This window comes from Nyctereutes procyonoides, unplaced genomic scaffold (genome assembly GCF_905146905.1).
Source record: "Nyctereutes procyonoides isolate TBG_1078 unplaced genomic scaffold, NYPRO_anot_genome, whole genome shotgun sequence".
NCBI lineage: Eukaryota > Metazoa > Chordata > Mammalia > Carnivora > Canidae > Nyctereutes > Nyctereutes procyonoides.
Window position 1 is genome coordinate 77,219,107 of NW_026575126.1, and position 25,783 is coordinate 77,244,889.

Here is a 25,783-nt window from a genome sequence, read left to right on the forward strand (position 1 = left end):
CTTTCAGTATTCGAATTAAAGGACCTTAAAAACAGGGGTTGACCCAAAAGCCGTTTGTACAGCGAGGCGTAATGAGACTCACAAAATCAAATAACAGGCAGTGTTGGTGGTCGAGTCAAGAGGAATCCCGTGCTCGTGATTCCCGTTCGGAGAATGCTGGAGGCAGCGGCTGCGTCTGTCCCCGACGCCGTCCGTGGCGTTAACTGGAGCACAACAGAGAGCAAAACGGCCGTTTCTGAAGGTAGAGCTGGGCTGGCGTCCCAGCTTCGCTAGGCGCTGCCTCTGTGATCTTGGACGGGTTGCCTAGTTCCTGTCTTTATTCATTATCTGCAAAATGGAGATTGATTTTTCCTAAACGCTGAGGGAGAGCAGAACATGCCACCCAAAACATGAGAGTACACGCAAGACAAGCTCTGAACACAAACTAGAATATTCCTTTATGAGGGAAATGTACATTCACAAAGGAAATCTCCCTCTAAAGGCGTCTCCCTCTCTACACCTACGAGAGGATGACAATCGCAAGACACTTATCAATGGAGAAGACACTAACTCTGCAGAGCAGACCTTAAGCTTTACTTTTCTTTCCCTGGTCGTCCCGTGACTGGCCGTTCGGTTACCCACCCAACCCCCCACCCCCACCCCCCACCCCCGCACACACACCTTTCTCTTGTCCACCTGAAGATGGTATTTAAGTTAGCAGTCTTTCGCCTGGTCTCTCATGTATGTGGAGGTATCCGTGTTAATGAATTTCTATTTGTCTTCCCTTGTTAATCTGCCTTTTACTTCTCAGGCAAGAACTCAGAAGAGTAGAGGGAAAGTTCTTTCCCTTCCCCTACAACCACACTGTATACTAGGCTGAGGATACTGGAGAGTATAAAACAAAAGTACCTACATACTGAGAAGCTTACATCCCAGAGGAGAGGTGGAGGAGACAACAAACAAGTTATTTACAGTAGTACAAGAGATGGTGATCATTGTTATGAATAAAAGGAATAATGCAAGGAAGAGGAATAGAAAGCACAACGTAAAGTCGGCAGTTTTAGAGTGCAGGGGAAAGCCCTGACTGAGAAACACTTGAACACAGGGCGAGGGAGCTAACCATGCTGGTATGCAAATATTCAGGCAGATGTTCTATGGACAAGGAACAAGTGCGAGGGCCTCTTGACACCTCCAACCTATGAAGGTATAGCAGAGTGAATTAGGGGGAGGTATAAGAGATCAAAAGGTAATGGGCAAAGTAAGTAAGGGGCTAAGCCCTAGGTCAATGTGGGAAGGAACCAGCAAAAGTGAGGACACTGGTAGGTCTGACTCATTGGGGCCTTAAGTGGGACAAACTACCAGACATGCCTTCTCCCTCAGAGAAGGTGGGGTGGGAGGCTATTGGAAAGGGGCACCTAAGGTTATATGGCTTAATCATATAACCTAAGGTTTAACTATGAATCCATGTTTTAGGTCTTGAATTCAGTGGTTCTTGATAGGTATATGGATATTCATTGTATTATTTTTAATTTCAAAATGTGTTATTTTTGTATATGAATTTATTTTTTTAGAGAGGGAGAATCTTTTTTAAGAATTTTTTTCATTTTAGGTCAACCCGGGTGGCTCAGCGGTTTAGCGCCGCCTTCAGCCCAGGGCCTGATCCTGGAGACCCAGGATCTAGTCCCACATCAGGCTCCCTGCGTGGAGCCTGCTTCTCCCTCTGCCTGTGTCTCTGCCTCTCTCTCTGTGTGTGTCTCTCATGAATAAATAAATAAAATTCATGAGAGACACAGAGAGAGAGGCAGACACAGGCAGAAGGAGAAGCAGGCTCCCCACAGGGAGTCTAATGCAGGACTCCATCCCCGGACCCTGGGATCACGACCTGAGCCCAAAGCAGATGCTCAACTGCTGAGCCACTCAGGCGTCCCTGATTTCTAGTTTTGTTCCACTGTAATTAGAAAAGACATTTTCTATGATTTTTCAAAATAAATTAAAACTTGTTTTCTGTGGTGATTATGTGATGTGGTACAGGTTATCTAATGCTACTGGTGGAAATATTTGCAGTATATAAGCATATCAAATCAATGCATTGTACACCTAAAACACAATGTCATATGTCAATTATATCTCAGTAACACTGAAAAATTTTAATTAAAAAGAAAGACTCAGGGATCCCTGGGTGGCTCAGTGGTTTAGCCCCTGCCTTCAGCCCAGGGCGTGATCCTGGGATCCTGGGATCGAGTCCTGCATCAGGCTCCCTTCATGGAGCCTGCTTCTTCCTCTGCCTGTGTCTCTGCCTCTCTCTCTCTTTCTGTGTGTGTGTGTGGGGGGGGGAGCTCATGAATAAATAAAATCTTTAATCAACAAAAATTTTTAAAAAACTCATTTTCTGACCTAAAATATGTTCTACTCTAGACAGTGTTTTATATGCATTTGAGAAAAATGTGTATTCCATTATTGTTAGGTGAAGAGTTCTATATGTCTGTTAGGTATACCTTGATTATAATGTCATTCAAATACTCTTTCCTTCTTTTTTTTTTAAGATTTTTATTTATTTATTCATGAGAGACACAGAGAGAGAGAAAGAGGCAGAGACACAGGCAGAGGGAGAAGCAAGCTCCATGGAGGGAGCCCGACGTGGGACTCAATCCCAGGTTTCCAGGATCAGGCCCTGGGCTGAAGGCTGCGCTAAACCGCTGAGCCACCAGGGCTGCCCTACTCTTTCCTTCTTAATCTTTTTTCTGGTTGTTCTATCCATTATTAAAAATGGGTTACTGAAATCTCCACTATGGTTGTAGAACTATCAATTTCCCTTAATTCTGTTCTTTTTTTTTTTGTTTCATATGCACTTGGTGCTCGTATGTTAGATGCATATATGCTTATAATTGTATTTTTGGATTAAACCTTATTCTGTATATAATGTCATTATTTCTTTTTTATTTTAAAGATTTATTCATGAGAGATACAGAGAGGCAGAGACACAGACAGAGGGAGAAGCAGGCTCCATCCCTGTTCTCCAAGATCAGGCCCTGGGCTGAAGGTGGCGCTAAACCGCTGAGCTACCCGGGTTGCCCCATGTCGTTATTTCTTATAACTGTTTTTCTAATGTAAAATCTATTCTAATAATATAGCCATCCCAAACTCTCCTTTGTTTGCTGCTTGCATGGAATACATTTTTTCATCTGTTTACTTTCAACCTCTTGGTGTCTTTGAGTCTAAAGTGAACCACCTTTTACAGACAACATATAGATGCAGCTTTTAAGAAAACATACTCTGCCCATCTCTGACGTTTAATTGGAGACTTTAATCCATTTACCCTAAAGTAATTACTAATAATGACTTCTGCCATTTTGCTCTTTGTTTACTGTATGTCATATATTTTTTGTTCCTCAATTCTTCCATTACTGCAGTTTTTGTTATGTACTTATTTTTCTATAACCTACCATTTTTTGGGATCCCTGGGTGGCCCAGCGGTTTAGCGCCTGCCTTTGGCCCAGGGCGCAATCCTGGAGACCCGGGATCGAATCCCACGTCGGGCTCCCGGTGCATGGAGCCTGCTTCTCCCTCTGCCTATGTCTCTGCCCCCCCCCCCTCTGTGTGACTATCATAAATAAAAATTTTTAAAAAACTTACCATTTTTTGGTAAAGATTTTATTTATTCATTACAGACAGAGAGAAAGGCAGAGACACAGGCAGAGGGAGAAGCAGGCTCCATGCGGGGAGCCTGAGGTGGGACTCGATCCCGGGACTCCAGTATCACACCCCAGGCCGAAGGTGGCGCTAAACCGCTGGGCCACCGGGGCTGCCCTATAACCTACCATTTTGATTCTCTTCTCTTTTCTGTATATTTTAAATTTTATTTTCTTTTTTTTAAGATTTTATTTATTTATTAATGAGAGACAGAGAGAGAGAGAGAGAGAGAGAGAGAGAGAGGCAGAGACATAGGCAAAGGGAGAAGCAGGCTCCCTGCAGGGAGCCTGATGTGGGACTTGATCCCGGGACCCCAGGATCACAGCCCTGGCCAAAGGCAGGTGCTAAACCGCTGAGCCACCCAGAGATCCCTAAAATTTATTTTCTTAGTGATTAGCTTTAGGATTACAATTAGCATCTTAAACTTATAACAACATAGTTTGAATACCAACTTATTTAAAATTGTATATATTCTGTACCTATAAATCTGTCCCTTTCATTTTATCTTGTTATTGTCACAGATTTCATCTTTATAAATTGTATGCCTATCGACACAGGGTTTTTTTTTTAAGATTTTATTTATTCATCAGAGACACAGAGAAGCAAAGACGAGACACCAGCCGAGGGAGAAGCAGGATCCCTGCGGGGAGCCCGATGTGAGATTCAGTTCTGGAACTCGAGGATCACGTCCTGAACCGAAGGCAGATGTTCAACCGCTGAGCCACCCAGGTGTCCCTTAGCACAGGTTTACTATTAATGTTTTTATGTACAGGTCTTTTAACTCACATAGGGAAAAGCCTTTTTAAAAAGATATATTTTTTAAAAAATATTTTATTTATTTATTCATGAGAGATGCAGAGAGAGAGCCAGAGACACAGGCAGAGGGAGAGGCAGGCTCCCTGTGGGGAGCCTGATGCTCAACCGATGGAGCCACCCAAAGGCCCCAATATTGGCTTTTATATCTGGCTGGGTATTTATCTTTCCCAGTGTTATTTCTCCATGTAGTTTTAACTTACTGTCTAGTGTCATTTGCTTTTCAATCCAAAGGATTGGAATTCCTTTGGGCATTTCTTATAGTACAAGTCTGCTAGTAATGAATTCCCTTAGCTTTTATTTATCTAGAGATGGCTTAATATCTCCTTCATTCTTGAAGAATAATTTTGCCAGATATAGCCCCTTTTTTAAAGATTTATTTATTTATTTGAGAGAGAGAGTATGAGCCGGAGGAGCAGATGGAGGAGTGAGAATCTCAAGTAGATTCCATGCTGAGCATCGAGCCCAATGAGGAACTTGATCTCTCAATCCTGAGATCACAATCTGAGTTGAAACCAAGAGTTAGGGGATCCCTGGGTGGCGCAGTGGTTTGGCGCCTGCCTTTGGCCCAGGGCGTGATCCTGGAGACCCGGGATCGAATCCCACATCAGACTCCTGGTGCATGGAGCCTGCTTCTCCCTCTGCCTGTGTCTCTGCCTCTCTCTCTCTCTCTCTGTGTGACTATCATAAATTAAAAATAAAATAAATAAAAAAAAAAAGAAAAAAAGAAACCAAGAGTTAGATGCTTAAGTGACTGTGTCACCCAGGCACCCCTAGATACAGAATTCTCGGTTGACAATTTTTTTTTTTAATTCATGAGACACAGAAAGAGAAAGGCATAGACATAGGTGGAGAGAGCAGCAGGTTCCCTGCCAGGAACCCAATGCGGGACACAGGACTCGATCCTGGAACCCCAGGATCACACCCCAAGTCGAAGGCAGACGTGCCCAACCGCTGAGCCACACAGGTGTCCTAGCAGTTGACAGGTTTTTCTTTCAACACTTCAAATATTATGTCATCCCACTGCCTCTGACCTCCATAGTTTCTGATGAGAAATCAGTTTATATTCTTATTGAGATCCGTTTTATGTGATGGGTTTGTTCTCTCTTGCTGCTTTCAAGATTCTTTTTCTTTGACTTTCTTACAGTTTGATTATGTTCCTTGGTGTGGACCTCTTTGAATTTATTTCACCTGGAGTTCTTTAAGCTTCTTGAATTTGTGTTTTTAAAAATTTATTCATGAGAAACAGAGAGAGGCAGAGACACAGGCAGAGGGAGAAGCAGCCTCCCTGCAGGAAGCCTGATTTAGGCCTCAAACCCAGGACCCCAGAATTATGCCCTGAGCCAAAGGCAGATGCTCAACCAGGTGCCCCTTTTATATATTTGCCCCATTTGCTTTATCATTTGTTCAAACTTTCTCCCCCCCCCCCACACACACACAGTTTTCCTGAAGAATATAACTAAGTTGCAGACATCATGCTTCTTGATTCCTACATATTTCAGTGTGTATTTCCTAAGAAAGATACCTTCTTAGAAAACCAAAGCAGAGAGACACCTGGGTGGCTCAGTGGTCCCTCTCCCTCTGTCCTACCCCCCCTGCTCATGCCCACCTGTGCTCTGTTCTCTCAAATAAATGAGTAACTAAAATCTCTGGGGAAAAAAAAAGAAAAAAAGAACTTTCCTCTCTACTTCTTTTATGTAACTATTTCTGCCAACATAAATTCATGGATTCTTATTTTATTCAGTGGGTTATAACCCATTACAATTGGCCCTTGAACAATGTGAAGGTTAGAGATACTGACCTACTGTTGAAAATCTGCAAATAACTTTTGGCTTCCCAAAACTGAACTACTAAAAGTTTATTGTTGACTGGAAGCCTTATTGATAACATAAATAGGTGTTAATACATATTTGTATGTTATATATATTATAACATGCTATTCTTACAATATAATGAGTATAGTAATAGTATAGAGTGATGTTAAGCATCTTTTCATGTGTCTGTTGGCCATTTGGATGTCTTTTTTGGAGAAATGTCTGCCTATTTGGGGGGGGTTAGGCGGATTAATTTTGGGTATTGATTTGTATAAGTTCTTTATATATTCTGGATACTAACCTTTTATCAGATATGTCATTTACAAATATCTTCTCCTGTTCTATTGGTTACCTTAGAAGACAACTGTTGTGTCCTTTGCTGTGCAGAAGAAGCTTTAGATTTTGATGTAGTTTACAGATCTTTTTTTTTTTTGAGCATCACACAAAACAGAACTTTATTCATCCGTACCATTCTAGAGAAAAGCAGTCTCACTTTGTCTCAATGTGTTTCCATTTATCCTGCTTCTTTTCCTCCTTAGCTTCTATATCCTTCTTTCCGCTTCTGCCAGAGGTTTCAGGTAGTGATAGCACTTGGCTCCGTAGGCCATACCAAGGAATAGAGAAGAGTAGTGGCTGCACTTGATGAGCAGAGACCTGCACTGGTAGCACCATCTTGTCTGTAGCCTTAACCAGATTTTTTTGATAAATACAGAACAGTACTGTAAATATATTTTCTCTGTTTATTCATGAGAGACACAGAGAGACAGAGACACAAGCAGAGGGAGAAGCAGGCTCCATGCAAGGAGCCTGATGTGGGACTTGATCCTGGGACCCTGAGCCAAAGGCAGCCACTCAACCACTGAACCACCCAGGTGTCCCCGTAATAACATTCTCTTTTCTCTAGTTTACTTTATTGTAAGAATACAGTATATTTTATATATATAACATACAAAATATATTGACTCTTTATGTTGTTGGTAAGGTTTCCAGTCAGCAGTAGGCTACTAGTAGTTAAGTTTTGGAGGAGTCAAAATTACATGTGGATTTTCTTCTGCCAAAGGGGTCAATGACCCTAACCCCTGCATTGTTCAAGGGTCAAATATACCATCAAATTTTAAAGGTGTGGTGGTGGGGAAGCTGGAGCTCTACAGGTAGTGAAATGGACAGATCTCCAAAAGATAGTGTTAAATGAGAATAGTAAGGTGAGGTGGTATGCTACCTTTTTTTTTTTTTTTTGGTATGCTACCTTTTGATTTCAATATAGATATATATTCTCCTAGGATGTATATCTCCTTCTAATATATATATATGTGTGTGTGTGTGTATGATATATATTCATATGTTCTGTTCTACAGTATATATATTCATACACAGAGAAAAAAAGGGAAAGAGAGATACATGTATACATTCTAAAATAGCTATTGTATATATAGGAAGAAAATTATTTTTAAAAATTGGGTCATGTGATTGTGGAGGCTTGGTGAGTCCAAAATCTGACAGGGGAAACTAGCAAGCAGAAGGCTCAGGAAAGAGTTGCATTTCAAGTCCAAAGGCAGTCTTCTAATGAACCAGGAAAAACTAATACTGTAGATGAAATCTTAAGGCCATCTGCTGTCCGAATTCCCTAGTGCTTGGGGGAGGCCAGTCTTTTGTTCTATTCAGACCTTCAACTGACCCATACTATGGAAGGCAATCTGCTTTACCCAAAGTCCACTGATTTGAATGTGAATCTAATTCAAAACACCCTTACAGAAACAATCAGAATAATATTTGACCAAATATCTGGGCAGTGTGCAGTGTGGGCAACAGTGTGGCCCAACAGAGTTGACACATAAAATTAGCCATCACAATTCTGCCCCTTGTCAACTTAACACCCATCTCTTTAAATCATACTTAATCTCCTACTGAAATCTCTTTACATTCATGAAAGGTTTGGGCCATTAGTAGTCCTACCTAGATTGGGTTGTTGTTTTCCATTGACTTTAATCACAGGGTATGGTAATAGTAAAATACCCTTAAAGGTCTCCTGTCCCTACACTGGAAGGTTGTTGACAGACTTTGAGTGAGTACCTCTTTTCCAAGCACTGTTTTAAGCACTGGGATAGTTGTGAATGAGAGGCAAAATCTCTGCCTTCAGGGAGCTTATTGAGCTTATTTAAAAGGAAATAACATAAGATTATTACTATTGGTAATAAATGCTATAAAGGAAATAAATCAGGTAATGTGGTAGGTAGATAGACAATAATGGAAGTATGCTTTACATGGCATGATCAGACAAGGTGTCACTGGACACAAAATAGGAAAGTGAACCAGCCCATGAGAAGGCTAGGGGAAGGGCAATCCAGGGAGAGGGAATGCCAATCACAAAAATCTGAGGCAGGAATGGAAAAAGTCCAGAGTAGAAGATGGGAAACAAGGAACAGAGTGGTATAATGAGGCTGGGAATGCATAGGAACCAGATCAAACATGGTAAGATCTTTCAATTTCATTCTAAAAACAAAATGTTTTAAGTAGGCATTCTGGAGGATCTAATCAACCTTTTCGAGACTATTTTGGAGAATAGATTGGAGGGGATAATCAGGGATCAAATTAAGCCAAGGAGCCTTTGTAGTAATGCAGAGTGAGAGATGATGGTGATTCAGACAGGTGAATTTGTGATGTTTTCAAGATACATCCTGGAGACAGATTCAAGACTTGGCGATGGACTGCAGCAGGTGAGGTAAGGAGAGGAGTTCAAGATGACTCTCAGGTTTTTGTTGACTACGTGAATGGTGGTGCCATTTCCTGAGATAGAGAAGATGGAATAAGGAAGATATTTGGGGTAGGAAGAGGAAATAAAGAATTCCATTTGGATATATTAAGCTTGAGATGGCAAATAGATACCGAAGCAGCAGTATTTAGCAGGTTATTGGGTATATAATTCAAGGCTGAGGAAAGAGGCCTGGATAGAAGTATAAATTTGAGAGTCATCAGCATATAGATATGTTAGTTATTGATTGCCTCTTATCTCCATATTCATCCTTCATTGCCTCTGCAAAAATTGGGTTGGGACCTTTGAATATTTTTTCCTTTACCAGTTAACATGATATTAAGCTTGATAGTAAAGGATACTGGTGAGACATTGCTAAGAGGAAAGGTATTTTCCTATCTGCCCCCCCCCTTTTAAAAGATTTTATTTATTTATTCATGAGAGACACACAGAGAGGCAGAGACACAGGCAGTGGGAGAGGCAGGCTCCCTGCAGGGAGCCCAATGCGGGACTCAATCCTGGGTCTCCAGGATCAGGCACTGGGCTGAAGGCGGTGCTAAGCCGCTGAGCCACCCAGGCTGCCCTTCCTTTCTGCTTCTGTTGTAATTGTTCACAGCCCAGCTTCTCCAGCACCCAGCTCCTGCAGTGCATGGTAATCAGCAGCTTTCCCCAGCACTCACCTTGGGTAGTTTTGTAGTGTACTGACTTTGATAAAACACTTCCCTGAACAGATTTTCCCAGCACCCTAGGGGATGGATTTCCAGTAAGTTCCATTAAGCACAGCACTCCAGTGACTTCTCTGCCTTTCAGTGAACCATGGCTATGTCCCCTCCAAAAAGGTCTGATACCAGCTCTGGGGGAGGGGTTTTTCTTCCTTGGATCGTCTATTTCTAGCTCTATGTGCTACTCCTATATTCTTCATAGTTATCACTACTGTTCATTAGCCAATCCCTCATTATTCCAATCCAATTATAATTAGCAGTTATTTATATTAAAAATATAAATTGGGGCACCTGGGTGGCTCAGTGGTTAAGCATCTACCTCTGGTTCAGGTCATGATCCCTGGGTCCTGGGATCAAGTCCTCCATCAGGCTCCCTGCAGGCTGGTGTTTCTGCCTCTCTCTGGGTCTCTCATGAATTTAAAAAAAAAAAAAGATATAAATTGTTCAGATTACTGCATGTTTTTTTTTTTCTCTTGACTAATACAAATGACTCAATGCAATTCAGGCAAGATCACCGAAGAAGGAGTCAGTACAGACTGATAAGGTCATATAAGGTCCCAAGAAGTCTCCCTGTTACTCTCCATTTTGAATGGGTTAGATGTAAAGGCACGTGGAATAGCAATAGGTGGAACAGAAGCAACAGAGTTCAATTTCCTCTCCTGTCACCCCAGTCAGCCATTATAAAACAACACAGCTCCTTTTTGTGACACGTCAGCAGGGTCTGAATTTTGGTTGGCCTCTGCTGCATGTAGTACCTACCTGCATTGCAGCCTGCAAAGGCTTCTCTGTTAGCTACAACCAGAGTTGGAATTTCCCTACTGGCCTCTTTCTTGGGATCTTGCATTTATTTGGAGTATCTTCTGAAGCCAAAATGTTTGAAAAACATTGGCCTGCCTTCACTGTGTAGAGCAAGCTCCCGGTTTCACCTTGAGTACTCCAGGCAAGGTAGACCGACATCCCTGAGGAGTTCTTTCAAATGCTGCCCCTAGACCTTGAATCTGTTGGTTATACTGCAACTTTCACACCTACAAGGTGTTGGCCTGCCAATATCAGCATCAGAGACACGCAGAAACAAGTGACAGAGGCTGCCCATGCTTGTGCCTCCTTGTGACCCCTGTCAAGGCACTGAAGTATGTCTTGGTTGTGTAGGGCCAAAATAGGAGAAAAGATGTACAGGGTTTTCAGTTATTGGAATTATGGGTCCTTAACAAGGGGTCAGGTGAAACCCCTTCCTAAAAAGACAGGATGATCATGTGGAGAAGTTGAGGATGAATGAATGGCTACTGCCTATAACCCCCAAAGTCATGGGTAGTTGAGTATCTGGAGACCCTTCCACCTAACAAACATCACTTTCTTTTACATTATCATGAGGATACCTGGGTTGGATTATCTGGAAATTCTACCTCTGTATCTTAATCCACAAACCCGGGCTGTCCCAGGGGTGCTGCTGCCATAAAGGAGTCAGGAATGCCATCCCAGCAGGGAACAGCACTGACAGGGTTCAACTCAGGCAATAAACCCCATGTCTGTGGAATCCTCCGGGATAAAGGCCCAGCCAATGTAAGTGGTAGAACATCCCTGCAGGTGACTCTAAGGGTCTTCCTCATGTTCTGCTTCCCCGAACAGATGAGAATTTCCAAAGAGAGCTGCATTTGTTAGCATAAAATTAGGCAATTGGGGGAATGCCTGGATGGCTCAGCGGTTGAGCATCTGCCTTCAGTTCAGGGCATGATCCGGAGATCCGGGATCTAGTCCCACGTTGGGCTCCCCGCAGGGAGCCTGTTTCTCCCTCTGCCTGTGTCTCTCATGAATAAATAAGATCTTTAAAAAAAATTAGGCAATTGGATAGACTATTCCCTGAATATGTCTGGAAGCAGATACATTCTGCCTTGACTTCTGGGACTGCCAAGTGAACAATGCCATCCTCATTTCAGCCAATAGTGATGTGGTCAGCTCACCAGGGAAGTCCCTATTTTTGTTAGGAAGCTCTTGGTGAATGTAATTTCCAGGAAAAGTATTTTGACTGTCCTTTCCAAGTAGAGGAGAGTGAAGCTAACTTATTTGTTCATTAGGGTCTTACAAGTATCCTCTGCTGCCGTGGTGGAAGTAGACACAGAGGTTAGAGAGAAGGGCTGAAAATGCTCTTCAGATCCTAGCAGGCCAGATGAGAAAGCTGAATTGGAAAGTCAGGGACCTCAGTGTAAAGAGCACCTAACTGCCTGAAAATAAGTTGGGAGCAGTGCTGGACAGTGTCACTGCTAGGGCTGGCTACCAAATGCTGGGTGAGGGATTGGTCAGAAATGGAACCACCTTTAAAATGATAAAGACAGGGCAGTCATGAGTGGCAGGGGTGGGTAGTGGTGGAGATGACATGGTGAGAGTAGGGACAGTGGGCAACATAAGCTGAGGCAGAGCTGAAGGTAAGGATGTAATGTTGGAAAACACACTAATAAAGACATTTATAGAAGTTGATACACATTCTGGGGACTTAAACCTACTCATGATACCATCCAATCCCTTTACAAAAATAAAAAGCTATAAATATTTCAACTCAACTCTTAACATACATTTCTTTTAATGGAGGTCAAGCTCCAAGTTTTGTGGTGCTTTGGGGTTCTATTTCTTAATTTTAGTAACAAAAGAGAAGTATATATATATATATATATATATATATATATTCCAAGATCTACTAGGGCTAGGCCATCTGCCAAGATCACATGATATATAGGAAAAAACCCAGAGTCTGTAATATATTAGGAGAATCTTCTAGAAGTCATGGTTTGTGGGTGATTCAGGTTGCTACTGAGATCACAGAAGGGTGGAAAAGATACATCACAACATGATTCGGGCCCCTTTTATGAAGCACTTCTGGAGAGTTTAAGATGATTCAATTCAAAGTCTTTCCTGCAGTTGCCTTGGATTTTTTTCCGGATGTACAACAGTCCTGAACGTTTCTACTTAGTTACAGGTGGTTGGAGGTGTCCAGCACTGCTCCCAACTTATTCATGTCACTGCTCAGGAAGAACAGGTATGTGAACGAAGAAGTCCTTAGCAGTCAGGAATGGGACTACCCTGTTCCTAAGTCTGAACATGTTACTGCATGTATGCGGGTGGATGGGGGATTCTGGAGGAGGAGGTAAAAGCGTGGCCATTGGATCTCGTAGATAACCTGGATCTATGACTTCTGGAATAACACTGTCAGTTTTTCTCTGTATTTAGACTTTAGAAGAAGATATTCATCTTAGGGAGAAATGAGATACCTAATGTTCACAGTTAATAAGATCACTGTAGGGATCCCTGGGTGGCGCAGCGGTTTGGCGCCTGCCTTTGGCCCAGGGCGCGATCCTGGAGACCCGGGATCGAATCCCACGTCAGGCTCCCGGTACATGGAGCCTGCTTCTCCCTCTGCCTGTGTCTCTGCCTCTCTCTCTCTCTCTGTGTGTGACTATCATAAATAAATAAATAAATAAACAAACAAACAAACAAATAAATAAGATCACTGTAGAAATGACTAGAGAAGGAAAGAAAAGCACATAATTACCCTTGCTCAGAACAAGAACTACCTTCATTAGCATCCTATTCATATAGGTGCTTCATTTTAAAGTTATGTTAGAAATAAAGTTTAAAACTGTGTTTAAAAAATAGAGAACACTAAAATACAGGATAGGAAGAACAAAATGGTAAGAAATCAAAAGAAAATTAAAGGTAAATAAAAGCTAAAGGAACATGCTGTAAGTTAAACAAATCAAAATGAGAAGTAAGTAAAGCTAGCTAAGAGGTCATCTTCAAAATGATGACAAAGGAATAAACAGGCAGGGTTGACACCCAGAGTCTAAAGGCCATAAGCCCCAAGCCAGGCACACAAGAGCCCCTGAGCTAAATTAAAAAGCCATATATTCCATTATTCTCTTGATGCCAGGGGTCCCTGAAGGAGGGCCGAGGCCTCAGGCATACTTCCCCCACATGGTTGGGCTGCATAGCACGTCTGCATGGTGAGGCCTGTAGGCTGCAGGAGTCTGATCCCGGACCATCTCACCACACCAGGGTCCAACCAGGCAGCCAGCACTTACCTCTGCTCATCGTCCGTGAGTGGGGCCTGTCTCCAACTAGTGACCGTGTGTCTCTCACTAGAAGGGCAGTACACTGGAGACCCCAGCTAGCCCCTCAATGCTCAAGGGCACGCAAAACCCACACATCAAAGAAAGTCTCTCCTTTCCTTCTAGATTATCTGCTCTTCAAATTTTCACTGGTAGAAGCTAGGTGAAGCCCTAAGCCTGAATGGTGGGACACTGAGCTGCCAAGAAGGGAGGGCTCTACTGAACACCTGTGAGGATTTCAGAAAAGGACCCTGGGTTTGAATCCTGACTTTGTTACTTACTGGCTATGTGCCTTTGAGGAAATTACACCTTCATGTTGTTCAGTTTACAACTTGTTAAGTACCATTAGTGTATCATTACCATGTGATTGTGTGCGCAATAAGTAGGTCAGGGAATAGACCTGGCACAGGTAATGTAGTGCTTCTGTTTAAAAGTCAGTGTAATCAGAGATTTAAGGAGGCAGTTGGAGGGTGGCACAGCTAACCCAGCATTTCAGAACTCACCTTTCTGGGTTAATCCATGAAATGACTCCAAGGAACATCTTGATGAGGACACCTATTAGCCAGGAAGATGTCAACTCTGCTTTCAGAGGAAGGGCAACTTATGTCCATTTTCCTTAAGGAAGGGTCTTAACCACTGAGGCTCACATAAGCTTAGAGCCATTTATGTCTCCCTTGAAAGAAGTGGTGACACAATAGGAGGGCTTTCTGTCAGAACCACCTGACATGGTTGTGAGCCACAAAGTGACTATTGTGGTATTTTCTTCCCCTGGATACCTCTCAATATAAGAGGGCAGAGCTGTATGCTTAGGCTGGGTGGGCACACTCCCACCTGTGGAACAGAGACAAGGCTAGAGTAACTGCAGAACTGCCTTCCATAGGGCCCATCTCCCTTTAACTTCAAGCCAGGGCAGAAGTTCAGCTGTTGGTTTCAGGAAAGAACCTATTTTATTTCGCTGAGCATTCCCAAACATATCATATCTTAAGCACAAATCAAGACATTATTTGCTGGCACAGTGCGGGGCAGAGGAGGGATGAAATAAGTCTCTAAAAAAGAAAGGCACAGCACCCAGGTTCTAATTCTTTAATGCCACGTGAGGGTATTGGGGCTCCATGCACCAAAGCGCTCACAGACAGGTATTAAATAAACATAGGAAGTGTTACACCATTTACACAAACCCAATACCATACAGAAGGAAGACAGTGGACCCAGGTGACCTCCCGTGCTCCAGAAGCAAACTGTTTCTATACCCAATCTTTGTTCCCGCCTCCTCAACCCCTGCCAACCCACCCTTCCCCCAATTAACATATGTATACATATATGTTTCTTCCGGAATTCCAAAAAGTGCCTCTTCCACTCCAGTTCCCCACACTCCGGCTTCTGATGAATAAAGCCTCCTCTTTTAAGGATCACAAGCAGGCACTACCTTCATTAAAGATCCCCAGCAAAAAGGTACCCAAGAAAGCTTAACTCAGAATCAAATATGGCCAGAAGGTATACCAAAGGATATTTAAAATTCTATCTGGGATCAAAATGATCAGCAGGACTAGTTTTTGTTTTGTTGTTGTCATTTGTCTTAACCTCTTCAGGATCCAGCTTAGACCAAGATCACACACTGAGGCTCACCCAACTTTGCGGTTTGCAAATGTCATTCTTCTAGTCCTCCAACAAGCAACCCAGAACAGGAAGATTATGTCACCTGACCAACCTGAGGCACAAGGCTCAGACAGCTCCTAGAATATCCTAAGCCCCAGGAAGAAAGAATAGAAACTTTCAGAGCACAGTTGACTGCTTTCCACATGATAAACACTGGACAGCCTCGTGAGTTAACCAAAGGTAGAAGAAGGATGGTGATGACTCCTCTATTTCTTCTATTTAGAGCGTTACCCAAAGAACTCCTCCATCTGGGATGCTGTGATGTGTTTCATTGCGGTTTTGTTTCAATCTTTTTTTGTTGGCATTAAGTTTTTCATTTTTATTGAATTTTGTTATGGCTGCTATTGCACCATACAATCCTATCTCCTAAAACTTTTACCTTCCCATCCAGTGAGCATGACACCTGGGAGAAAAGGTGCCCAAAGTCAAACATAATGGAAGCTTCCAAAGGCAGGCACTTGGTTTGACCCATCAATATTACACACAAGAATTCTATGAAAATATATTCCCTTTCCATTGGGAAGAAGCACTCATCCTTTGGAGCCCTCCTTCCTAACCCAACCCTGTTTATGCTCTAGACCTGACCATTTAGAACTGAGAAGGGAAATAACTGGGAGAAGTCACTTCCTCAGATATGACCTTTATTTGGAGACCATTACTACAAAACCACCACATCCAGGAGCACTTTTCATCCTGGCCTTGGCTTCTCATCACAGAATGGCCAAACTAGGCCACTGAACTCTTTTATTTCATTTGGAAAGGGCTCTAAGCTGGCTGCCAGTATCCCTATTCTCCCTGGCCCACTGGCCCAGAGCCTTGTCTCTCCCACAGTGTCATAGAGTATACCACTGTAAGGGCAACACAGGGGCAGAGTGGGTCCCAAGGGGTGTCTCTAGCAAGGGGCATGGGGACAGTGCTCTTATCCCCTGTCCCTGTGTCCCTAAGCTAGTCTTTTTTTTTTTTTTTTAAGACTTTAATTATTTGAGAGAGAGAGCATGCACAACAGAGAGCACGAGTGGGCAGGAGGGGCAGAGGGAATGGGGGAAGTAGGCTCCCTGCTAAGTGGGGAGCCTGAGGTGGCTCAATCCCAGGACCCCAGGATCATGACCCGAGCTGAAGGCAGACACACCCAGCAGACCGAGCTGCCCAGGCGCCCCCCCAAAGTTAGTCTTCAGGGCCTATTTTTGAGCAAACTTGCATTTGATCAAACAAGTCACAATCTTATACGTATGAATTCTAAATAACCAAGTACTGTGATACTCTGTGCCAGGAGTGGGAACAAGAAGGAACCAAGGCCAGTTTACTGAAAGCATTGGGATTAATTGTCTGCTTTCTACTCTCACTGCCTTTCTTCTCAATACCTTGCCTCAGTGTCTGTCCAAAAATGGATTTGTATTAGGCAGTAACATCAACTGGAGTAATTTAAACAAAAGACTTCTGTTAGAACAAGACATGAGCCATGCTACCAGACTAAGCTTCAAGCAGGGACACCAACTCGAGAATTGTGATGATTTCATTTGTGGATGAGAACAATAGCAAAAACATATATCTCAGAACCTGAATGACCGACTGCACTTTCCTCTTAGAGCTCAGTCTATACTTCTGTTCCACCATATGAGATAAAACCTAAGAGTGCAAAACCACACCCTGGAATCCTGTTCCACAGAGGGCTAGAAGTCACTGCCCCATGAAGGAATCCAGCCAGGTCCCAGGGCTCCGCCTTCTCTTCCTCAAAGGTATGCAGATGTCTTCAGTTCCCCCTCGCCCTACCTCACCAATCCAGTCTTGTAGGACTGAAAGTAGTGACGCTGTCCTCACAAAGTTTTTACATATAAAAAAAAATCTCTATACACTCACGATCACAGGGAAAAGCCTTTAATGCAGCAAAGAAATGTTATGTTCCAATTACTGATGCTGCGTAGCTCCTCGTTTAGGAAATGCATGCATATCCTGCTTAACTGCCCCAGCTTGCAGATGGAGCAAGAAGAAAATGCAGTGGGAGCTGAACCTTGTGGATCGTTACCTCTCTGAGATGTGGAGGGTAAAACATGATGAAGCTTTGCTGCTATCATCCTACAGTTCCTGGTATAGCTGTGCCTCCCCCCAATCCTTTCTTTGCTTTCTCAGAACAGAAACTCTCCTAGGAGAATGTGAGCAGCAAGAACAGGGTTTAAAAAAGAGGGTGCTTCTATCTATGGAGGTTCACCACAAATTGGATGCTGACACATGAAATGGCAGCCAAAGAGATTCTGAGCCTCCAGAAAGGATGTTTCGTCTCAAAGAAAACAGAAGATCTACGCAACTTGCCTGCTTGACTCAGGGAATCTTCAAAAGGAACCTCTGAAATCTGCATAACAGCCCTGAGAAGATAACTGTTCAAGCAAGGAAGGTTGGTGGAAAGTAGGAGAAGCCAAGGCCCTGAGGTAGGGCTGTAAACATTGTGCTTTTTCTAAGGCCAACCTGGTACATGGCTTTGGCAACTATGGTTACATCTCCAAAAGGTGGTGAAGAATATGTTTCAGAAGGAAGAGTCTTTCCACATCCTAAAATAAAGTGTGGAACTATCCCTGGGGGAAGAGGGAGAGAAGATGCTTCTTCTTCAGTCAGGGGCTGTGGGGTGGTTACTTGGGTAAATCCCCCATTATATTCTGTGTTTATACCTATACGCTAGGCACAAGGAAAGGATAATTGAACAGGGCTGAGGAAGTGATTATTCCTATATTAGTTTGGTAATGTGGCTCTAAAAAGGGCAGAAACTCTCTTGCAAGGTCAAGAGAGTGACAAAACCTCTCTGGACTTCCTGGTCAAGCCCTAGCTAGCCAGACACCATCAGCCTCAGGCAAAGTCTGCTGTGCCTTGAGGAAAGGTCAGGGGAGTGCAGGTGCCAAGTCCCTGTGGACCACAAGCCCTGAGCCTGACCCCGAGGTACAGCCGGGAGACTGGAGCTGCCGGGAGACCTCCATCCTTTTGGAGCTGTGCCTCAGGACTTGGTCCTCACCTCAGCAGGTCTGGGTCAGTCAGTATCCCTTCCAGGGATCTTATTCCCAGAGCCACTAAAGAGAATGGACACCCTCCCTGACAGGACTCTGTTCCCTACCAGGGCTACTCACCACCATGTGATCTTGAACTCATAGATGGGGCGCTTGCAGTAGTAGTGGTTGATGAGGTGCTTGTCACACACCCCGATGCACTGGTGGTCCACGATGAGGCCCTGGGCTGAGAGGTCTGTGACCAGGCAATGCAGTAGGTCATAAACATCAGCCACAGCCTCCCAGGGCCCAAAAGACACATCCACTTCGCAATGGTGCTCAAAGAGCTGCCCATCACTCTCGCTCCGCTCGAAGCGCAGGGAGTTGAGAAGTGGACACTCATAGGGGGTGATGGGCATCTCTTCCTTGAAGACACAGACCTTGAGCTTGGCAAAGCGGGCCTTCCGCTGTACTGCACGCAGCCGGGCAATCTCCACAATCCGCTCCAAATGGTCTATGGGGGTGAACACAGCAGCCATTACTGGGACAGGGGTCAGGGAGGTGGGGGTGGAGGGTGGGCAAGGCAGTGTCAGGGCGCAAAGAGAGAGCCCCAGTGAAGGCAGGGTCCAGCAGGGGAGGGAGGTCCCAGGGAAGGGACTCTGGAGGCCTTTGAAAGGCACAAACATAAATGGGAATCATAAGTTGCCATGACAAAAGGAAACCAAAAAGATGGGATGAAGACAATCCTTTTGAAATGTGATTTGATGATGTCATAGGCAAGGTGGGCCCTATTTAACCTGAATCTTCCCAGTGGGGAAGGTGGGGGGGGGGCAGAAAGGGGAGCAGGAATCTCTCCAACCTTGAGTAATATAGATGAATCTTGGACTCACTTCTTCTGGGTGCAGACCTAGGCATGGACAGATGCCTTACAACCCTCCTTCCCACACCTCCACCACCCTGGGCAGCTGACCCCTCACCTTTGTAATAGGGCATGAGTCCCAGAAATGCCTGGCGCACTTTCTCCCCCTTCAGAGGCTGCATGTTTTCTAGCTGCTCCAGGAGGGGCCCGATGGCATAGTACTGGGCCTCTTTGTACACAGCCCGCACACGCTCCCGGGGCGGCAGGTCCCCTGAGCGCAAGAAATTCAGCACATCTCTGAGCGGGAAGGAAAGACAGTTTGGTGAGAAGGAGCTAATGGACCTGGGCAGTGTCACACAGAGGTTAGAGCACAGAATCTGGAACCAGACTACCAGCTATGAAACCTTGGGTAACTGAACCTAACCTCTCTATGCCTTGATTTTCTTATCTGTAAAATGGAAGAAAATTAAAAACTACCCCATAATGGTATGAAGGGATTAAAGAAGTTAAGAGATAAAAAGTCCTTGGAAAATACCTGGCACAGGGTAAGTCCTCAATATACATTAATAGCTGTTATTGTCAGTATCATTATTATTATATTTATAATTATTAGGGTTTTTTTGTTTTTATTAGGTACTGTTATTGGGTATACATAAGAATACTGGAAAGATATGATTTCTAGGTTTATATATATTATATGTATATAATATATGTAAAAGTTATATATATATATAAATTGAGATATAATTAATGTGCAAAAAAGGTACAAATCTTAATCATATAGTTTGATTTATAACCACCATCTACACCAAGATACAGGACAAAACATTTCCATCTCCTTAAAGTTTCCCTCTGCTTCTTCCCATTCGATCCCAGAATTATTCTATCAACGAAGATCAATTTTGGCTCATCTTGAAATTCATAGAAATGGAAGCACACAGTACATTCTCTTCTGTGCCTGGCTTCTCTCCTTCAACAGAATGTTTCTGAGATTTATCCCTTATGTTGTATGTAAAAAACTAAATGGCACGGCATGGTATGGATGTACTGTAATTTATTTACCCTTTCTCTTGTTGATGGACAGTTGAGTTGTGTCCAGTTTGGGGATCTCATGAGTAAGCTATGGTGAATATTCCTGTATAAGACTTTCTGTGGATACACATACCAACTTCTCTTGGGTAAATGTTAGGAATAGAATTGTTCAGTCATAAGGTGAAGTGCATGCTTAACAAAAGGGTTGTAGCATTTTACATTTCCACCAGCAATGTAGAAGGGTTCTCCATCTTCTATATATCCTTGCCTTTAGTCTTATTTGGTAGCTATACAGACATCAAATGCCTACTCCTAACGCCTGAACAAACTGGTCCCTGGAATGAATAAGATCACATATTGTATTTTCTTAAAATAAAAATTCAGTTCTTTTAATTCTATCTTCAGATTCTTTAGTGCTAAGAGTAATCAGATCCATCACTGGTAGGTGTGGGAAGGTCTTTTCTGTAAAGATATATGAGTAAAGCCAAAGATCAAGATGTTGCCTAAGTAGTTAGTCTATAACCATGACGTAACACCAGCTAACACTTACTAACTACTAATCTGTGTCAGCCACTATTCATGTGTTGTTCCATTTAATCCCTTTAATACATTGTGGGTTAAGTGCCATTTTAGGTCCATTTTATAAATGAGGAAAAAGAGGGGCTCAGGTTAAGGAATACCCTTACTCAAGGAGCCACAGCTAGCAGAAGCCCAGATGCAAACATAATTGACTCCAAGCCCATACCCACAGTGGTCCAGACTCTAGTGCAAAGTGCTATTCACTGATCACAATGGGAAACCGTCCAGGTGTCAGCCCAATCAGACTTCATCATAGGTGCTGGCAGCATATAAAGTGTACCAGCAGAGAAATGTACCTGACCAAATGCCTTAAACCCCTACTTTATTTTATCTGAGTCTTTAAGCAACTTCATCTGCTGATGATGAATCATAGGCCATAGGAGTCCAGCAGCCTGAGGATAAATGCCATTTATCCTGCTTTCTGCCACACCCTTGCCTGTCTCTGACCCTCTCCAGCTATGGCCACGTGGCATGGGCGCATCAACCTAGAGCCAAACTCTGTTCCCTCTCCCCACAATCCCTTTCCAAATCAGTCCTCTAGGATCTTAAGCAAACCTTGGTCTGCTCTGAAAAACATAACCCCGGGGCAAGGCCCAGCTAAGAGTGCTGTGGGAGCTGCCAGCTGGGGCCAGTACTTTCTTCCCCGAAAGAGCCTGCAAACAAAAATCTTTTTATAGCTCTGCAGAATGATGTGACACTTTGTTTTCTCAGCATTGGAGGCAGCTAACAGCCCAATGGGGACACCCAGATGGTTCAAAGTAAATTGTTTGACCAGAGATTCCTTTCTGTGGATAAAAATGACCTTCTTCCCAGTGTGGGCAATCCTACTTGGAGGAGTGATAGAGGAGTAGTGGTTGGAGATCTCATTTCTGCACCCCCACCCCCCACCCCCCTAGTCAATTTATTGAAGGTCAAGAACCATGTGAGTTCTCTGGTCATCTCCAAAGTTAGGCCGAAGATGCAAAGAGCTTTAGCCACATGCTCTGGAAGGACATGGCCAGGGGTCATACCAAGGCTCCTTATGTAATTGGCATGACAGGCCTGTGAGGCAACTATAATTATTTCTCATTTCACAAATAAGGAAACTAAAACAAAATCTTTACATTGCTTATGTGTAAGGTATCAGAAGTCCTTTCTTGGGAAAGGCTATTTTCTCTATGTTTTAGTGTTAAAATGACAGTCACAATTGAAGGTGCTTTTTTAAAAAGACTTTTCTTGGCAAAATTAAAAAATGGCAATCATATATTGGCCCTTCCCTCACCATTTTTGTTCATGCATTTTAAACTATTGAAGGAAGTCTGAGAACCACTGTCACACTCCACATCCCTCCCTAACGGCAACATGGAGCCCAGAATCTGAATCTGATGATATTCCCCAAGAGGTTGTTTTGGAACTCCCCCACCTCTAGGTGGGATCACACCTATTCCGCACAGATGACAACGTCCTGGTCTTCAATTTCATAGGACAGCAGCAGTTTCATCACATCCAGCCAGTATGTGTCACCTGGGATTGCTTGTCCTCTCTGGGAAAGAAACTATGACTTCTGATCCCACTCAATAAGTACATTTACTAAATTGCATCTGTACATTTGTTATCTCCTCTCCTAGGTTATTATAGAAGACACCAAAGTCCCAAACTGAAGCCCATGACACTTACTCATTAGGACTACAAAACTGATCACAGAGGGAGAAACATACCCAAAGTGGGTGCCATCCCGGTCAATGAAGTACCGGCCCTCGGCGTCGGTGGGGATGTAATGCCGCCCGCTGAACATGGCCGCCAGCATGGTGTCTTCATAGCGCCGCAGGGTAGATAGGCGTGTGGTGAAGTGAGCCCCTCCAATGTTAAGGGGGACAACCTCAGGAAACTGGAAAGGAACCACCAGTGCTTTCAGCCCGGCACTGGGGAATGAGAGCAGGGGCTGCTCTGTCGGCCATCTCCTTGGGTCTCATTAGTGCTGCACCGTCCGGGCACCCACGGCTACAATCTGGGAGTCTCTCTGAATGCTCTTCTCTCTCCTCCCTTTCCCTACACCCTTCAGTTGCCAAGTCCACCCCACTGTCCCTCTGATAGCCATTAAATCAGGCCTCCCCATGCCAGTTCTACTGTCTCTTCTCTAGAATGAACTTAACCATTTTTATGCCCTTGCTTATGCTGTCTTCTCTGTCCAGAACATTCTTCCCACTCTCCCTCTGTCCATCTAGCAAATGCAACTGCCACAGACGTATGTGGTCTGCGTTGCTCACTGCACAGGGCACCCGTCTGTGAGTGGTCTGCTAGCCCAGCTGTGTGCCCCTTCTCTAATGCACACCAAGGCACCATATAGGTCAGTAGCATCCACTCATTCTAAAAATTTCCCTTCAAGTTTCCTGATTCTGTGAACACTTAGGCTCTTTTGTCCCTCACCTGCCCCCAACACAGAGTTAACTAAATAGTCCCTCCATGTGCCCTCACTATGTGCCACGCTCTCCTCTATTATAGTTCCTAGCATGATACACTGGCAGTTATTTACTCCTGTCAGCCCACCCTTCTAGCCCGCCAAGGTTCCTGAGGGCAGGGACACATTTTATTCACTAATCACAAGGTCACCCACAGCAGAGCTCATCGATGTTTGTGGAATCATTCCAGGTATCCACTCCACATTCTCTGTACCTCATCACTTCTCTCCTACTTAATCTGTAGAGTGAGGTCAGGCCCAGCACAGCTAAATTTCTGGAGGCAAAGGCAGGGGGACGAACAGGGAATGATGGTAGAGACTGGCCCAGAGAAGCTCTGGGTTCTCTCAAGTGCTCAGGACCTTTTTTAGGGGTATGGGGGTAAGAGGTGGAATATCTTTCACTGCTTGTGGTTTTAAAAGAAATGAAGCCAGTTCTCTCTAATTTTCCCACAAACCTCCAGATTAACTACAATTTTATACTAGTGCACACTTTTCAATATTACAACATCTCTCAGGCTCTAGTGTATATTTATCTAGATAGTCCTTTCCCCTAGCTTTGCAGTATAGTTGACATACAATGTTACATTAGTTTTGGGTATAGACACAGTGATTTGACAGGCCTACACCTTATGGTATGCTGACCACAAGTGCAGGTGCCACCTGCCACGATACATCACTATTATGGTATCATGGACTGTGCTCCCTGTGCTGTACCTTTTATCCTAGTGACTTTTTCATTCCGTAACTGGAAGCCAATACGTCCTGCTTCCCTTCACTCATTTTGCCCATACCTCCACCTTCCCTCCCCTCTTGTAACCACTGGTTTGGTCTCTGTATTTATGAGTCTATTTGTGCTTTGTTTTTTTTTTTGTCTTTTAGATTCCATATATAAGTAAAGTAATATGAGCTTTCTTTGTGAAATAAAGTAGGATTCTTTGTGAAATAAAGTAGGATATAAATACATCAAATCAAAGCTACCCAGAGCCTAATGCAGTGCCTGGCTCACAGTAAAGACTCAAGTATGCCTTGAATGAATGAGTGAATAAATGAATTAAAAAAAAAGTATGTACAGTTCTTGTGTATGTACACACTGTTATACTCTTCTGCAACCAAAGGACAGCAAATACCTTCTACTTACTCTATAGCTCCTCTAAAACTACTGTCTATGCATACCAAGGACTCAAATATTATTTTGGGATAATAATACTTTCCATTTCTGGGGCTCTTTACACCTTTTCCAAGGACACCTCATATCAATCCAAGAGTTTGCTCCATAGTAGAGCTGAAAAGACCGAGGCACACAGGAAAAAGCAGTCAAAACAGCTTTAGGTCTCACATGGAACAATGTATCTACGGGGGAACAGGCCTATGGTCTCTGGGTCCTGCACTTTCTGTCAAGCCACATTGTCTCTCCAGTGACAGTGCACAAAAAATAAGCACCGCAGCGTTCCTAGGCTTCCCCCACCCCCACCCCCGCCCAGCTGCAAAGAGTACTTCTAGGGTTTTGCTCATTGTCACAAGTGTTTCATGATGTTGAGAGTACAGGCTTCCAGTCCCCCCTCCCCGTGCCCCCTGAGGCTGCCCCTTCTCCTAGGACTGCACACATCACAGGTCCCACGTCCAGCACTACCTTAGCTCCTGCCTCCTACCGCCCAGCCTCCTTCTTCGGGGCCCAGGAGGGCTCCACCTCCCTCCTCATGGCGCTTTCGGCCCTAAATACGATCCCGCCATTACACGTCAAGCCCGGTGGGAGCAGCACAGCACAGCGGCCACAGAGGGAAACCACGGAGCTGTCAGGTGCGGGTGGACACGTGTACCCACCGGCCTGCTCCTCCTCTGCAGAGTCCCTAACCCCCACGGTCGGGGCAGCTGGAGGCTGCATCTCCCGGAAGACACTCCCTCTGGGGGCTCCGAGGTCCCCTCCCACCGCCACCCTCCCTCCTCGTCGTCAGGGACGGAGCGAGCAGCGGGAGTGTGGCAGCCCCGCGGCCGGCGGACCCGGGCGGAGGGGGGTGGCGGGGCCGCTGTGCCCTCGGGCGAGCAGACACGCCGGTGGGCGGGGAGCAGGCCGCCCGCTGACCGCAGCCTCCGCACCGCTCGCAGCCCGGGGTCAGCTCCGCCGGGCGGCAGCTGCTCCCGGGCGCCCCCGACGCCCCCCCGCAGTACCTCCTGGGGCAGCAGCGGCAGCGCGTGGCCCGCCTGCGTGGCCGTCGGGGTGGCCGGCTCCAGGAAGTCGTCCTCAGCGTCGGAGCTGGACATGGCACCGTCCGGACGACGGCTGTCTGGCTCCCGCCCCGTGACTACCACCATCCCTCTGGCTCTGGGCGGTGGGCGCGGCTTCGGGCGGGCGGGCGGGCGGCGGCGGCGGCGGCGGCCCGGGCACTAGC

At 44.6% G+C, this 25,783-nt stretch overlaps 1 protein-coding gene and 1 pseudogene across 3 annotated transcripts; both read right to left on the reverse strand.

The window, feature by feature from the left end:
- Window positions 1–25,783, reverse strand: KCTD7 (potassium channel tetramerization domain containing 7). 3 transcript variants are annotated; one of them, XM_055341338.1, is made up of 5 exons: window positions 25,563–25,779; window positions 22,657–22,826; window positions 19,467–19,645; window positions 18,631–19,003; window positions 1–327 (listed from the first exon to the last, which is right to left on the reverse strand). In XM_055341338.1, coding segments are annotated over exons 1-5 (867 nt in total). In that variant the 5' UTR covers window positions 25,707–25,779; the 3' UTR covers window positions 1–326. The 3 variants fall into 3 exon arrangements, with proteins under 3 accessions (XP_055197313.1, XP_055197311.1, XP_055197312.1); XM_055341336.1 differs by lacking the exon at window positions 1–327 and adding an exon at window positions 8,864–9,080 and having other exon boundaries at window positions 25,563–25,783; XM_055341337.1 differs by lacking the exon at window positions 1–327 and adding an exon at window positions 14,934–15,923 and having other exon boundaries at window positions 25,563–25,780.
- On the reverse strand, window positions 6,786–6,975 carry LOC129519285 (ATP synthase subunit e, mitochondrial-like; annotated as a pseudogene).

What these genes read in the sequence shown, in the direction of transcription:
- KCTD7 (XM_055341336.1), bottom strand. Translation starts at nt 25,706, where the DNA reads ATGGTGGTAGTCACGGGGCGGGAGCCAGACAGCCGTCGTCCGGACGGT. An exon ending in CGGGATGGCACCCACTTTGG is followed by an intron (nt 19,646 to 22,656) that starts GTATGTTTCTCC and finishes CTTCCCGCTCAG; the next exon opens with AGATGTGCTGAATTTCTTGC. An exon ending in ACTCATGCCCTATTACAAAG is followed by an intron (nt 19,004 to 19,466) that starts GTGAGGGGTCAG and finishes TCACCCCCATAG; the next exon opens with ACCATTTGGAGCGGATTGTG.